The sequence below is a fragment of the Lytechinus pictus genome, chromosome 16 (genome assembly GCF_037042905.1).
Source record: "Lytechinus pictus isolate F3 Inbred chromosome 16, Lp3.0, whole genome shotgun sequence".
NCBI lineage: Eukaryota > Metazoa > Echinodermata > Echinoidea > Temnopleuroida > Toxopneustidae > Lytechinus > Lytechinus pictus.
Window position 1 is genome coordinate 13,940,970 of NC_087260.1, and position 18,300 is coordinate 13,959,269.

Genomic DNA, 18,300 nt, shown 5'->3' on the forward strand with positions numbered 1-18,300 from the left:
TTACCCAATGTTCGGTAGAAAGGGTTTGCTGGGAATTTTTTTTTTACCCCATTTTGAGCAAAATGCACATTTTAAGGGTCAATTTCAACGCCACATTGCGTAAAATTTACAAATTGTTTGGTATCTTTTTACCCAACCAAAGTACATGTTCCCATTTTACCCAATATCGGGTAAACTTTTTCTTAAGAATGTACATTACTAAAAACGACAGTGGGCATTATTAAGACAGTGCATTACACTTTAAACGTCAAAGAACAACTATTTAAGCAGATTATGCATCCATCCTCTCAGACAATAAAAAGAATCATTAATTTCATTGGAAGAATCACTTCATAAATATCCATAGATATTGAAAAACAAACAAATTATTTTCAACGCAACACTTATATATATATAATACATGTATATATATATATATATACATATATTTATATATAAACAAGGTCCATCTTCATTGCAGTGAATAACTTTGTGTAGGATTTCAAAATAGATGGGAAGCATTTTGTGACCCATAACAACAATCAAGAAACTGATATTAAGATGAACAGCTTCGAAACTATAGGATTAACGAACGAGTCAATGAGTCGCTACAAAATGAATCTCTTTCATAATAAATATCATCCATTCGTTTAATTGGCAGGAAACAGATTTATAATAAGAACCAATTTTAGAACAAATGAGACGAAGATATAGCAGCATCCGTGATTTCACAGTCAAGGCTGCATCTCCAAATTGTATCGTGTGCTTGATTTAAGACAGCTTAAATGCAGACATAATATCAGTGTCTATAGTATATTATATACGCCAACTCAGCATAACAGGCATATGACTAATTATAGACCTTTTTTTGCGATATGCTATCTTCGCATTTGAAAGCAAACTACGGGTTGTTTAGCGCATTTTTAAGCAATGTTCTATTGCTGCGGCATGAAATCGAATCCAATATTGCATCTGCACATCACTCTAGTGGCCTCAGTTTCACAAACGAAGCCGACTCCAGACCGATCAAAGTTATTTCGTCATACCGAAAGGCAAATCATCGCTTGGGTTTGAGTCGGTTTCGTCTGGGTGTGACCGGGCCTAATGTACCTAATCGACCGAATACATAGCAGCTAGTGCATGAAAACGCCCCAATCATGTTAATAGTCGCTTAAACATGTCGCTTAAAAAAACGAGTCGTCCTACATTATCCACACAATTTTATGTTCATGTATCGCGTGTTAAGCAGTAGCTATTGTGTGAACCTATATGCATTCAGCTATGAGAGCTGGTACCGGATAAGAAACATTTTAATGGTATTCATTTAATATTAGCATTCAATGTAGCATCTCGCAACCTTTTTAATGAAAAAAATACCATTTTAGAACTTTCAAAGGGATCTCTGGTGAAAATCCTCAGCAAGACAATAGGTTTATAGGAATCCCAGAAAGATTTAACTGTTTTTCTCATAAAAACACGATAACGTAGTTTCATGCAGTGAGAGTAACAATGAATATCTATACAATTTATGAAAAAAAGATGGATTTAAATCAATATTTCATCGTTAAATATTGAGGCAAATGCAAAAACTAGAATGGATGGTTATAAGGAAAATTAAAATCACGAAATTCATGATTAAAATAATATCGGGATAAAATTGGCTATTGCATGGACGTACGTAGATATTTTTCCTGGTGGGCAGGACGATTTTCGTAGAAGCTCGCAGGTTTTAAGAAATTTTGCCCCATCGGCCATGTCTGGCCCCTCATTTTTTTGTCATTGCGTTACAGATCTAGCCTGACTGGACCAGCCACTGCCTCCGAACTTTGAACCACAAGGTCCGGGGTTCAAATCCCACCACAGTACTGGCGTCCTTTGGCAAGGCGTTTATCTAAATTTGCCACTCTCCACCCAGATGTAGTAAATGGGTACCCGGTAGAAAGGAATTACTTGAATGCCCGAGCGTCTGATCAGAATAGCCGTGCTAAAGCCGGGACAATAGTATGCAGGGCTTAGAGACATTTGTATTAAGCGCTATATAAATGTCGTTATTATTATTACTATTATTATCATTAGATATCATATCTGAACAAAAATTACGCAACCTATTTGCCGACAATCTGAGTGTTTCTTTTACACATATTTTATTTAAAAGGAACAATTATTAAAGTCATACTTCAATTCATCTCTTGAAGGTCTTTTTTGCTGACTGTTATATACATAGACAAGCCTTTTCTCAACAAAAGTAATGTTTGACCTCATCTCAACTATAAATATACATGTAGATCTAGCATGTCTAGATTCCCTTTTTTTTATAAAAGTAAAATAATCTGTGTTGCGTTGATTACCAAGTGGAATGCAGTTTTATATTTTATGAATATGAATAAAAATAATGTTTCTTTTGTAGAAAATTATAACTTGGAAATTACAGTCTCCGTGGTCACTCAGCTATTTAGCGATATTTGATACCCTTTATAATCGACCATACCTATTTTTAATTTCTACATTTAAATATTGATAAGAATTCATTACGGAATGTCTTCATCCTAAGTGCATAGATGAATGGGTTTATGCATGTGTTACACGTTGACATGACGATCGTGATGCGGTAGGGGACCAGCGAGAAATCGATCACCCCAAGATTCAGTAGAAGAAAGTAGATTTGATTGGGTGACCAGCAGACAAAGAATCCCAAAGAGACTAGGAAAAGAACCTTGGTGGTCTTGAGCCGTCGGACGGATGCTCCTGCAGGACGGGTGGATCTCGGGACTTTGGCAGTAGCTCGTTTGGAAGTCTGGAGTTCCGCGAATCTATCAAGATTGGTACCTTGATTACAGGATACCCCCAACGATGAACACCCAGCAGGTCCGGGTCTCACCACTTTGTTAGAAATAACAGATATCTGACTCTCTGTGGGATTTTCGGGAACGCTTTCAGTGACCGACTGGTTCATCCTGGCGGGACACAAGGCACGTCGTTGCTGGTTTTCTTTCTTCTGTGTGACACAACTACTTGACGAGGCTTCGGACTTGTGGGAGGGCAGAATGGCTGTCTGAGATGCCATCGAGTTGCTGGTGGCGTTGGCTGACATCATGGCTGAGACTTTGTTCATCTTTAACATCGTGCGGGCGATACACACGAAAGAAAATGTCATGATGCACATTGGGAAAAAGTATTCCCAAAAGAAAAGTACAATTGAGATGGCCTTCTGTGCTTTGTCGAAATTCTCTGTACAGGCCCCGTCTCGAAAATGGTTGACAATGACGTTGTAAGCGATGTTGATACCTGGTGCAGTGAACCACGCGAAAATGGCAATGAATAACACCGAGGATCGTTTAAAGATCTTCGCGTACCACATTGGATGTACCACTGCAATGTATCTTTCAATCGAGATTATGGTCAAGTTGAATGTAGAAATGGCAAAGGACGACCATAACAGGACATACGACGTCCAAAATTTGCAATAGATGCTGCCCGTGATGAGGTTCGAAGGCGGTTTCGGGTTGACGATACTCGTAATCGTTAGGAAAATCAACAAAGCAGAAGCGATGCTGTCAACGGCAGCCTGCATGATTATCAAGAAGTTGGTCTGGTTGTGCTTGGAGCGACGCTTGAAAACCACCACACAGATGAGGTTGCCAAGAATGCCCAAAGATCCGAAGATCAGTTCGCATGCGTTGACGAGACTGATCCCGACCTTGACGTCGGGACTGCCCATTGTATCATTTTCCATGGGAATTTCACTCGTAGAATTCATCTTTACTGAGCCGGAACTGTTCAAAACCCACAACTGACAAGGAGATGAACTTCAGCTGTGTTTAACAATTGTGGTTAGGTGACTATCGCTATCAGAACGTGAAAGAATCTGAGTCCTCAAGTCTCAAATGGTCTGACTTGTAGAGAGAAAAAAGTTATCAGGATACTGTCAACCCGCCATTAGAGTAAAAAGAAAGGAGTCCACAGTGCATAATGGCCCCTCATCAGACAACGCAAGAAAGTTATAATCAAGAAAATGGATATTAATTTTGTGATTATAAAACAAATCATAAATCAATGATGCAATAGTAGTGATCGGTGGTAATTGAATTAGTGAAAAAAAACGTCACTTGCATTCGTCCACAATACTGTTTATCTGGTAGTATATATTTTTCTTTAGAGCAAAAGGAGACCACAAAGAGTCCATGACTGATTGCCGCGGAGCACAGTTTCCCTTCTTGACTTCATACAGTTTTTACCTGTATTCTCCTCGTACTCGTGAGATGTGGTGACCCAAAGGTGGAAATTGTGAAGGCAGAATGAATAAAGAACCCAAACACCGACTCCAATACCTCAACATCGCTTCAAATCGGTAAAAACTAGTCGATGACGCTTTCATGGAACTATTAAAGTTTGAGTAATCATCACAGCCTCAGACTGGCTATGAAAGGACACCTTTATGGAGTTGAGCCGTCTTTTAAATGTCGAGCGCTTTTAGCTAAGATACTGCATCCTGACTCTCTGTACAGTCAGGCAGGCTGTTTATATCCTGATGTAGATTCATAACGTCTCTTCACTTCCATCCAACTGCAATTACGGGTTATCAACCAATCACGGTTAAGTGCGCAATCTTGTGATAAGATGCTGACAAACTGGGCATAACACAAAAGACAAGGATCTCGCGATATTTCTTTTTTACTTATAAGTGTATCACTGCGATGCAATTAGGTGTAGCGGAGGAGCATCAGTTGACGCAGAGAGTGAGCCACTTTCCATATTATTTAAAGGACAAGTCCACCCCAATGAAATGTTGATTAAAATACAAAGAGAAAAATCCAACAAGCATAACACTGAAAATTTCATCAAAATCGGATGTAAATTAAGAAAGTTATGACATTTTAAAGTTTTGCTTAATTTCACGTAATAGTTACATTCACATCCTTGACAGTATGCAAATGAGGAGACTAATGACATCATCCACTCACTATTTCTTTTGTATTTCATTACATGGAATATGAAATATTCAAATTTTTTCCTCGTTGTCAAGTGAAATAAGTTTTATTCCTTCCTGAACATGTGTAATTATCATTGTTTGAACATTTTTTATGTTCTAACATGAGGGTGCATATTTTCAAATCTGTAAAAATCGAAATATTGTATAATTCAAACAATAAAAAAACAATAGAAATAGTGAGTGAGTGACATCAGCGACTCTCTCATTTGCATATCACTAAGTTGTGCATATAACTGTTTTGTGAAAGATAAGTGAAACTTAAAAATGTCATAACTTTTTTATTTTACAACCGATTTTGATGAAATTTTCAGTGCTATGTTTTTTTTATTTTTCTCTTTTTCTACAAATCAACGTTTTTCTGGAGTGGACTTGACCTTTAACATACGTAATAGATGGTTAACCGGCATTCCTGATTCCTCCTTGAAATTCATAGTTTCAATTTCAATAGCGCCGCATCTCTTTGTAAATTAATCTATTAAAGGACAAGTCCACCCCAACAAAAAGTTGATTCAAATAAAAAGAGAGAAATCCAACAAGCAAAACACTGAAAATTTCATCAAAATCGGATGTAAAATAAGAAAATTATGACATTTAAAGTTTCGCTTAATTTCACAAAACAGTTATATGCACATCATGGTCAGTATGCAAATGAGGAGACTGATGACGTCATCCACTCACTATTTATTTTGTACTTTATTATATGAAATATGAAATATTCTAATTTTCTCCTCATTGCCAAGTGAAACAACGATTAATTCCTCCCTGAACACGTGGAATTAGCATTGTGTAATATTATATGGTTCAGTCAAGTTGGTCCTTATTGTCAAATTTGTAATTGCATAATTCAAACAATAAAAAACAAAATAATTAGTGAGTGATGGACATCACCGACTGACTCATTTGCATGTCATTGAGTTGTACATATCACTGTTTTGTGAAAATTGAAATAAGTATATTCTATTACAGTGGTCGCGCGGAACCGGTGATGGGGGTTTTAGCCCCACTTTTTTACAAACCGTATTTTATACAAAAAAAAGGAACTTAAAAATCATCTGATTGTGATTTTTGGTATGGTGATCGATCCCCCCTCACACTTTAAAACAGTTCCGCGGCCTTTGCATTATTGCGGCGCATTTCTTGTTGATTTTAAGGCGGTGAATTCGCTTAGGTTCGATAGGTACACTCTAAAAAATAGTAGGTACACTCTAAAAAATATTGGGCAATGTCTACACAACAATTGGTTAAAACTTTATCAAATTCAGGGTAGTTTTAAACCAACAATGTGTGTTTTGGGTAAAAACTACATAGTATTGGTTGAAAACTACCAAGAGTTGGATAAACTTTTAAACCAATTTTTGATTTTTGTGTGGACAATATGTTGCCCAACATTGTAAGAGTGTAGCCACTCAGTTCTTGCAAATTATATCTTCTGCGCATGATTGTGGACATGGCTCTGATCAATTAAGGGTTCACAGCACTTAATTCGACCCAACCCATTTCTAATCATCCCAAGATAGATACAGTCGATTGACAAAGTCTATGCAAATATGACTCGCCATCTAATACTGATTCTAAGAAGGCAACCACTGTATTCCTTGGTGAAGAAATATCAACTTTGGAATTAGGGCCTTTTCACATGAGAATCTAGAGTCATCATTGTAATGATTACAATTCGTCTTTAGAATCATCGTACCATTTACACGTTCACTCGAAAACTGTGATTTAGATTCGAATTCCTGAGCGAGGGCGGTATTGTGTCCTTGGTGACTTGTCAATCAAAGCACTGCATCGCAAATGCAAACTACGTGCATGACAATGGTATTATGGAAGTGCTTGAAAGGTCACGTAAGCTCCGCCCCCCAACAATTTTTTTCTGGAGGTCATGCCTTTCAGACATAGAATTCGTACCGTAATTTGAGTGAAACTTAATTGGAATTCACCTCCAAAGTAGAATTTGAATTCGTGATTATGATTAGCGTTCGTGATTCTATATAGTTTGGTTTCACACGTGTATAGTAGACTTGTTAACTGCAAAAAAAGGGGTGAACGCTGCATTTTTTAGTACAAATGTGCCTCTTGGCATGTATATTCCTTTAATCCATTGGAAAAATTTTATCCGAAGAGACACCCTGCATCTATGCAAATTAACCCTAATTAGCATAAATCATGTAAATTAGCCTCTAAAATGAGTAATTTACTAAACACACTTGTAAAACTGTAAAGCTACTTCATAGAAATGTCAAATTCGATGCAAAGCGTTTGTGGAAGTAGCAAAAGAAAACTAATGAAAAAAAAAGGCAGTAACCATACATTTCATTACCTAATTTGCATAAATTATACACATTTTCAATCAAAAGTGCCCCTTTTTCAAATGATTCTGGATAATCTGAATTGAATAAAAGTATCAATAAATGTGGTATGTAAATAATGAATGGTAGAAATGTGTCTTAGGGTCTGGGAAAGACATTGGACAAACGAACTTTTTTGAAATATGCAAATAATCCCTACTACCATAATTTATGCATAAAACTGCAAAATGCTCTGAACATTAGAAAAACCACTTTGATAGTAAAACATGTCTTACTCGTGACAATCTAATGATGACGAAAGGAAAAGAAACTATACATGAGAAAACTATATCTGTGTAATATTCAATATTTGCGTTAAATTCATTTGTTTGTGATATTCAGTGCATAATTTGCATAAATTATGCAAATTAGTACTATATTAAGCTTTTGTGTGATTTTGAATGATCTAAACTTAATAAATAATTATATATGTGTTAAATAGGGTTATTATAAAGTATTCGGGCTCAAAGAATTCACTACATCTATGCAAATGACCACTTATTACCAAAAATACATATCAATGAGTTTACCTATACTAATTCCATGAGTAGTGTAAAAAATGAGGCATTTTAAACAGTACTAACGTTCTATGGATGGAGTAAAAGAAAACATTTACCAACGAGCCGTTTATCTATCCATATTGTCGTCTAATTTGCATAAATTATGTATAAATTATGCATAAATTATCATACATTATGCAAATTATGCAAACATAAAATGGCTAATTTTCGCAGTTTATACCTGATTCCCAATCAAAATTCTGGCACAATTAAAACTAAAGTTCAATATGACATGAAGAGACAAGTAAATACAGATAGAAATAGTTTGTTGGGTGTAGAACTACACAACTTTTCATATCATGCTAATTACAATTGGTATAATTATATAGTTCCAGGCAGTGTTATTTAATTGCTTGTATCAACTAAATTGATTCTCTTCTAACATATACATGGGATTATATTTACAAAAATTGGTCCCACAGTTAAATAAAATTTTAGAGTTTTAGAGTTCATAGTCTGAAACTTTTATATTTTCCTAAATGCTGCGATGCCACAATTAGCAAAACAACTTTTATATTCATGAAACCTCCTCTGCTCTTGGTAAAATTAGAAAAAGACGGAAAAGGGTATTATTGTAGTTTTAGTATTGAATTAATTTTTGTTCTGGTTTCTGTGAATGCGTATTTTGAGCCATGTTTAGTCAAATGAATTACTTGCATACGATGTTATTTAAGGAACTCTGCACTTCAAACAATTTCTTGTTTATGCTTAAATAGTTCCTACTTTGTATTATATGTTACATTATATTCAGTTCATAGACTGAAACTTTTATATTTTCCTAAATGCTGCGATGCCGCAATTAGCAAAACAACTTTTATATTTATGAAACCTCCTCTGCTCTTGGTAAAATTAGAAAAAGACGGAAAAGGGTATTATTGTAGTTCTAGTATTGAATTAATTTTTGTTCTGGTGTCTGTGAATGCGTATTTTGAGCCATGTTTAGTCAAATGAATTACTTGCATACGATGTTATTTAAGGAACTCTGCACTTCAAACAATTTCTTGTTTACGCTTTAATAGTTCCTACTTTGTATTATATGTAACATTATATTCAGTTCATAGACTGAAACTTTTATATTTTCCTAAATGCTGCGATGCCGCAATTAGCAAAACAACTTTTATATTTATGAAACCTCCTCTGCTCTTGGTAAAATTAGAAAAAGACGGAAAAGGGTATTATTGTAGTTCTAGTATTGAATTAATTTTTGTTCTGGTTTCTGTGAATGCGTATTTTGAGCCATGTTTAGTCAAATGAATTACTTGCATACGATGTTATTTAAGGAACTATGCACTTCAAACATTTTCTTGTTTATGCTTTAATAGTTCCTACTTTGTATTATATTGAACATTATATTCAGTCAATTTATTTCTTGTTATGCATGGAGAAAAATAAAAAATTGCTATGCATTTTACATGCAATGACGTTCTGGTATTCAAAGCCTAACCTCATGGGAGCCTCTCGAAGCTACTCCACACCCCTTTCTCAATATCAAGAGTTATATAATTTTTATTCGAATTATCGCTATAATTTCCACCGATCTTTTGAAAAAGACAGAGGATACATTGTTCTAAAGGTTGCATTCAAAGACGTCCTGGTACATTGAAGCCTATACCCTTTACTATTTTACGTTGCTTGTCAAAGTAGCCCCATCACTTTCCTTAGACTATATTATTCTATTTAAAATATCCTTTTGATAACGCCCCTTCTGTAAAAGGGGCGCTTTTGCCGAAAATTAAATCAGCTTCTATTTTCATTAACGTTCTAAGATAAAGGAGGCAGAAGGATTAAGTGAAGAAAAATCCTGACAAATTAAATCCTCTCCCCATCGAAACCTATAAAAAGTTGCACGACTAATTATCTTATTAATTACATTTCTGCAAATTCTGCTACACTGTAAAACCACTTCAATACTTAATGTTCTCTAGGATAAGAAATAGAAGACCCTACTCTACTGGTTAGTAACCAGTAGAGCATGTAACCAGTGGTTACATTAACATTTGGAACATCAAAGTCTTTCCCAATGGAAGCCCCCATGGCATTTCTAGTACACGAGCAAGCATCAAAATATATTATTGTTCGTAACATATATTATTTCATTTAGATGGGTATTAATACATTTTCCACTATCTTCTTGTAATGTAATACAAAATATGAAGATTTTCCATTGGAAAAGGTGCCTTTACTATACATTAACTAGCCATGGTAAATATTAAAAAGTAAGAGGAATGTTTTTTGCCCCAAAGGGGGTTTAAAAAGTGCAGTATGAAAAGGAGTGGGGAACCATGAAGGTACGCTCTGTACCATGAATTTTCTACATGCAACTTGTGAAACGATTCTTCCTATATTTACCTAAAATAATATGTAGAATTGTGGGGAGGGGGTACTTCGACAGGCACACAATGTTGGATATGCTTCAAAGTGCCGGATTTTCTCTACCTGTAACTTGGCAGACAGGCAGAGTGTCCCCTCTATGTTAAAAAAAAAACAATAAAAAAAATGGAAGTGGCTTTTCCATGTAGAAAAAAATGACGTTTTGTCCCAATTGAGAGTTCCAAAAGGACGCTAGTTCAAACATAGATTCAATGCGGAATGAGATGTGATACTTTCGACAGGCAGGCTCCTTTGTGGAATATAGGATCTAATTAACTTAATAACATGAAATCGACAGAGCAACGTCTCCTCTATCTATTAAACAGAGGTTCCATAAAACTAAACTTTGCTTTACTATATAGGTGTTAAAGACGCCTTTTTGCCACCGTGGGGGCTACAAACAATATTAATTTTACAAAAGAAAACACTCCGAATTATATGCAATGCACCAGTTCGTTCTTATACAGATCAATTGTTTCTGGAACATAAAATCATGAAAATAAAAAAATTATATTTATTTCAATTAGGTCAATTCATGTATAAATATAAAAATAATTCGTTGCCACGCATATTTGATTCTATGTTTCCCCAAAACCAATCCCTCCATAACTATCCCACCAGGCAGTCAAATGAATTTCACTTGCCCCTCCTTAGAACGCATCTCGCACAAAATACTTATATACAGGTCCAAGATTTTGGAATTCCCTTGACGATGAGATTAAAGACGCCCGTTCTTTACTGTCCTTTAAAAACAAACTAAAATTTATGCTCTTAAAATCTTAATGAATTATATTTACTATTCTAAACTAGAATTTTGTATCCTTTTTTTTTTTGCTAATCTATTATCTATGTTTATACAGAACATAATGCCTTATTTTTTCCAGTTAGACATAAGATTTGAAATACAAAAGTTATAGCTTGTCTATACATTATATTGCTCCTTTTATATTGTATATGTGTCTGCGTGTATGTGTGTATGTGTGTATGTGTATGTGTGTGTATGTATATATGCAGGGGCGTCGATCCATTTTTCAGATTGGGGGGGCAAAATCATGAATCAACTTTCCAAAGGCGCTCGATCACACAAAACAAACAGACTCAAACACACACACACACACATATGCCTATATACAGTGCGTCCCAAAAAAAACTATACACTTTTGAAATGGCTGCCAAATAAAAAATGTAGCACTTTGGGGAAAAAGACTTACATATATGGAAAGCCAATAAAGTCAACTTTCAAATGACACCAAAAAGTTGGAAAACTATTCATGCTTGAGCGAGCACTGCCCACTGAAACAAAGGGTATGAAAATTAGGGTGGGCTGGAATTAGCCTTCCAATTTATGTAAGTTTTTGAGAGGCAAATCCTTTCGAACTTGCAAAGTTAAGGGCGTTGTGATAAATTAATGATCAACCATGACCAGTTTTGGTTGCATAAGCAAATTTTATAAATTATTAAATTGAACTTTAATGCATGAGTGAACACAAATTCCACTTTTTTGGCAGCATTTCAACTTTATTATTTGGATCTCTTTTTGGGCAGCATTTCAACTTTATCATGTGGATTTCAGCAATGTGTTCATGGGAGTCGGGAGAATAGGGGGTGAGATAGGACTTAAGTGGGAGAAGTAGGTTGATGGAATAAGGGTCAACAGAACATTTAGCCCCGCCCCCTCCCTCTTTCCCGCCCTCCCCTCCTGTTGAGAGACTGATGGCTATTATCATGTACGCGTGAAGTCCAGAGCAGAATGTCGATTTAATGAATAATTCTGAATTGGGGCATCAACTTTTTCCTATCAATCATTTAATCAACAATTTATCAGTAAATCAACTCATTCAATGTGCAATGTGATCAATCAAACATTCAGTTCTTTTTCAATAAATAAATTATTTCATTAATCATCATAATCATTAAATTTCTTGGTAATTATTCAATTAAAAAAAACTGACCATCAGCCACCGGTCACTATGGCAGGTATAAGTTTTGAATAGGCTACAATCCAGGAAGTGAGACAGAGAGAGAGGGGGGGGGGCTGGGAAATGGAGGTGGAGAGGGGAGGGTACATATGACTTTTAATTTGTAAAAGGACAAAAAGAAGAGGAATGCCCTTTTAACCAAGTCTTAGCATATCTCGCCCTCTTGCTTGTAACAGGTACCATCACATTACTCTGACTCTCCCGAACACACTTCTGAGGTCCACAATATGAATATGCTACTCTAAAATTACAATTCCTGTTCACTCATGCATTAAATTTCAATTTAGTAACTCATGAAATTTGCCTAAGAAACCAAAACTTATCTCACTCATTAATTTAGCTTAGCAAGTTCCAAAGGACTAACCACTCAAAAAAACTGTAAGGCTAATTCCTGCCCAGCCTAGCCGAGCTTAGTCTCTCAGGAGAGAAGCGGGGGGGGGGGGTTGAGATGGAGAGAGGGGTAGCTAAATGTTCTGTTGACCTTTATCCCATCAACGTACTTCACCTACCTAAGTCATATTACCCCCTCTTCTCCTGACTGTCATGAACACATTGTTGAGATCCACATGATAAAGACAAAATGCTGCACTAAATATTGCAATTCATGATCACTCATGCATTACATTTCAATTTAATAACGCATTAAATTTTCACAATCAACAAACTGATCACAATTGATCTTTAATTCACCAAATAACCCTCAACTTTGCATGTACCAAACAAAAAACCTGAAAGAAATTGGAAGGCTAATTCCGGCCCACCCTAATTTTCATACCCTTTGTTTCTAATCTGAAAACCGGACATTTTGAGCACGATTTTAGATGAAGAACGAGTTGCGTATCTCAATCTCGCTTGCTGATTTCTGTGTAACATTACAATCTTATTTTATTTTTTTGCACATGCGGAATTATTGGGGGGGCAAAACGATATGTTTGCCCCCCCCAATATTTTCATTGGTGGGGCGGTTGCCCCCCCTGCCCCCCCATGATCGACGCCTCTGTATATATGTATATGCATATATATGGATAAATATGTGTGTATGTATGTGTAGACATAATATATATGCAGCAGATTAGCTTTGCATCCCTCTCCCTATCTCTATTTTTTTCTTTCAATATTCTTGGCAGTTGTCATCGTATTATTGTCCACCTCATGTACTTGTATTGTGTTGTGTCGTGTTATTGTCTTTGTCTCTCAATTTCACAATCCTGTATAAGATTTTTATTTTTTTGCCCTTTTCGTTATCTTCATGTATTCCTTTGCGTATATTTCAATGTTCTTTGTATCTAACTTTTTGAGGGGTCCACATTCTACAAGCTTTGCTTTTCAGTGGACCCCTCCATTCTTCTCATGACATATAATTATATTGATTTAATTATATTTAATTATATTGATTATATTGATTTAAACTTGACATGCATGTTAATTTATTTTGAATCACTTATTGAATATGTATATCATTTATTCAATGTTGAATTTTGTTCATGCTTTTGTTTAAATTGAATCAATTTATCTTGTTCTTATTTTGTATTATGTTGAAGAATGAAAAATAAATTGAATTGAATTGAATTGAAAGTGAACACATAAAATATTTCAATATTGTCAAAATATGGAAAGGGATGGGGAAATAGCCCCCTTAGAAGTAGGCTTTAATTTGCCTGAATTTCTTATTTATATAGCCTGTGCACTAGAACAATGTCTCCTCCTGGGCACTGTGAACGATTTTTACAGGGGGTGCTGATGTAAATTTGAAAAGCAAAAAAGGTTCAATATAAAATCAAGGTCATTTTGGTCCTAAGATATTTAACAAGCAAAGAAACAAAAAGGATTGCACTACAAAATGAAGGTTATTTTGGTAATTTGTTTTCGTTTTGTCACATCTGCCGGAATTCCAGGGTGTGCTGTCTATGAAGAATAATACACGCAGCACCCCCCCCCCCCCCGAAAATCTTACGGGTGCTTCAGCCCACGCTTCCCAGTGCCAGGGCCTCCTCTATATAGATGCTGCTGTTAATAAGTGCCCTTTTCCAGACGAGGGCTTCATTTAGACGATATTTTCAATATATATTGTCAACACAAAATAAAGGGTGGGGCAACTTCGACAGGCCCCGTCATGTATATACAGGGACTTATTTTCATGCCTTCTCTGTTGTTGTTTTTTTTTCCAAGAGGAGAATGTAAAGCAGCTTTACTGTGTAGTAGAAATGCATCTTTCTTCCGATGGGGCACTAAAAATATTTTATTTCAACATAGAGTGGAATCAATAAAGAGGTTTGGGTAGTTTAGAGCTTACGTGTGGCTGTTCTTCATTGTACCGCAGCTCCTCTACATGTTACTTGTAGAGTATTTTCTCCTCAATCTATTCCAAGATATCAATACAAACAAAAGTAATCTTTTTGGAGTTCTAAAGACAATAAATTATTTTTAAATACATAAAACCAAAATGGGAAAGGGTATCCTAGGCATGCTCCTGTTGGGTTATAGCATCTACTGTGCTAGAGCATTATTACGAACTGCAGAACAATATCCCCTCTAAATAAAAGAGGTTCCCTAAATATAATTACCAAAAACGCCATTCGCCTTGCCTTTGGCTTTAAAACACGATATTTTTATATAGTGTCGAAATACGGAGAGGGGTGTGAGTAAATTCGGTGGGCTGCCGTGGGCGTAGGCTTAAATAAACCAAAAACTTTCTTCAGGAAACACGTTGACTGATGTCTCATACATCTGTCTTTTCCAAGTCGATAATACATCTCAAACTGACTTTGTAAAGTAGCGGGAATGCAGATTCGCCACTTCGGGGTCTCCAAAAGATAGATATTTTAATAAAGTTAAAATATGGATTGAGGTGGGGTACATTCGTCATGACTCATGTGTTTATATTTTTGATGTGCCAGAGCTTCATTAAAGTAACCTACAAAGCAAGGTTTCCTCTAAATTTTCCAAGAGAAACAAACTAGAAACAAATAAAACAAATTGTGTTTTACCGATACCGAAATGCATTTTGCCTGTATATACCATATATTACGTTGTGGCAGACACACCAACAAAAGCGATACGAGAAGTCGATGGAAGCTGTTGCGTTGGGATTGTGTTATCTCGAATGACATACCATTGATCGCTTTATAGCGGATTCGTGAGTGTGACTGTGACATAGAGGTTTGTTTTGGCCTCGTTTTAGCGCAATATCACGTAATACATTTTGACGTATTTCCCTCTTTCTAAGCAAATTAAGACACTAATACTGTCATGAAGCATATCTATGTTTTCGCTAATATATTCTCTTTCCTGTAGAATGTTGACATTGCGCATTAATTGCTGTTATTTAAAAAACATTTTAGGATTCATGAAACAAATACTGTGTTTTAAATTATAATTTGCATAATTCATGTAAATTAGGTAATAGTAAACAAGGATATCCCAATCATTTTATGACAATTTTCTTCCCTTTCTTACCCTAAGTCTTTGTTTCCAATTTTGGAGCAGTTCTGGTTAAATATATACTCTTAAATACTTGTTTTCACTATATCGACATAATATGCAAATTTATGCAAATTACTTGCTTATTTGCATAGAGACAGCGTGTCTCTTTGGATGAATCTTTTTCTTTTGACTCAAGGAACATTTTTGCCAAGTGGGACACTTGTACTAAAAAATTCAAGTCTACTAGTGCTAAAAATTCGTCATTATAATTATTTTTCACCACTGGGAATCATTCAAATTACGATTTTGGTACCGTGTGAAAGGGTTAGTTGACTGGCGGAAGAGATAGGGCCTTTTTTCGGGTGATGAATAGATAGATAGGCCTAGATTTTATTTTCAAACGATAAACAAAAATAACTAACATCAGATACAGAGTCTGATTAACGGGTGTGTGCCATGAAAAGAAAATGCATGAAGTAAAAGAAACCTAATACACATATCACTTCGAAATCAGAATATTTTAAAGGTATGTGGATAACTGAATTATGCCTGTCTATACAAGTTATCAAAATCAATATAATCAAAGGCACAGTTAAAAATGTATATCCGAAACATAAATATTCAATAGCATATAATGTATATCACTCATGTCAATATTGTAGGGTACGATATTACTTAAATACCTGAATAATTTTTTTAAATGCCACCAATAATCATATGATCACTTAAATAATACACCCACGCACTTTCCCATGCACAACCGCATACAAACACACCCTTCTCATCACGTACCTATCCTGCTCAACTTACTCTCTTTAAAGGACAAGTCCACCCCCAACGAAAAGTTGATTTGAATAAAAAGAGAAAAATCCAACGAGCATGACACTGAAAATTTCATCAAAATCGGATGTAAAATAAGAAAGTTTTGACATTTTAAACTTTCGCTTAATTTCACAAAACAGTTCTATGCACATCCTGGTCAATATGCAAATGAGGGGACTGATGACATCATTCACTCACTCTTTCTTTTGTATTTCATTATATGAAATATGATTTATTCCCATTTTCTCCTCATTGTCCTTGAAACAAAAGTTTCATTCCTCCCTGAACACGTGGAATTACCATTGCCTTAACATTTTATGGTTCAGTCAAGTTGGTCCTTATCATCAAATCTGTAAAAATTGAAATATTCTATATTTCAAACATTAAAAAACAAAAGAAATAGTGAGTGAGGGACATCATCGACTCTCTCATTTGCAAGTCATTGAGTTGTGCATATAACTGTTTTGTGAAAAATAAGCGAAACTTTAAAATGTCATAACTTCCTTATTTTACATCCGATTTTGATGAAATTTTCAGCATTATGCTAGTTTGATTTTTTTCTATTTATTAAAATCAACATTTTTTCTGAGGAGGACTTGGCCTTTAATAAATCTCCTTAATAAATCAAAGTAGCAATGCAGGAAAAAGCGCAGTAGACTATAAAAATCTCAATATTTAAGTTAGGCACGATTAGCTTACCCTAAACATGTCGAGTGAGATCTCATCGCGCGATATGCTTCCATACATGTTGCTTTATTTCCAAAACATGCAACATGAGCCGGTCAATATGCGCTTTGTTGGTCAGATTTGAAATATCAGATACATTTCTTGTAGTACACATTAGTCTCCCCTATTAAATCATAATTTTATATGATTTTTTGATACTGCTGTTTGACACGCGTTTCTGTGGGGAATAATCATGAGGGTGTTTCGCTGAGGAACTAATGGAGAGTTGAAGAACAAAGAAAATGTATTGTAAATGCCCATCATGAAGGGTCTTTATAGAAAAATGTTGAATCCAAACAGCAGTTTAGTAATTCTTAACAAATGACATATTTGCAATTTTTCGTCAACTCCGAAACTTAGAACGAATCTGTTGTTCCGTACGGATGACAAGGACCTCGCAGCTATTATTTGTCAATTTGACTGGCATTAATTTAATTGACATTTCTGATTTTTGAATCCTCCGTAAGTCGTTGACTAAAAAAAAAAAAAAAATCCCTATTTACAGGTGTGACCATCGATATATATATATAAAAAATGGATAGAACTCGTTGTAGGCTACTGTTGCCACCCCGGGGGGGGGGGGGGCACTTTGACGAGTGGATACCATGCGCGACCACGGGGTCTCGAAAAACACCCTTAACACGTATTTTCCATATTCTGAAAATGCAACCCTTAACACGTATTGGCGTGTGATGAAACCCTACCCTTAACAAGTATTGGAAACAAAACGATACTCTTGGCAAGTAGTCCCTGAATTGAACCCCTAAACAAGTACAGCATATTTTAATTGTTATTGTCACGGACGTCGGTCGTCGCTTTTACCTTAAACCTACATCGTTGGCTTTAGTACAGCCCCACCTCCCACACCTCGCGCAAATCGTACTTTAAACACGTAGTGTTACTCTATGGGCCATAAATTATAAAACAATTTAGTCTTAATTTTCATATCATAACAAATTTGACCCTAAACACGTAGCTTCCTAGCGAAAATAGATACCCTTTTTTCTTTATTTTAGTGTTTTTGACACCTTTATTACGTTACGTACGTAACGTGCCCTATCTTGAAAAGGACGTGTTTTTTTTTTGTCGCGCATGGTATTCAC

At 35.5% G+C, this 18,300-nt stretch overlaps 1 protein-coding gene across 1 annotated transcript; it reads right to left on the reverse strand.

Annotated features, from left to right (window-relative positions):
- Positions 1–282: 282 nt before the first annotated feature.
- Positions 283–4,390, reverse strand: LOC129279128 (delta-type opioid receptor-like). The gene has a single exon (XM_054915237.2). It carries the CDS (start codon positions 3,734–3,736, stop codon positions 2,474–2,476), a length of 1,263 nt encoding a protein of 420 aa, XP_054771212.2. The 5' UTR covers positions 3,737–4,390; the 3' UTR covers positions 283–2,473.
- Between the last annotated feature and the right edge of the window lie 13,910 nt (positions 4,391–18,300).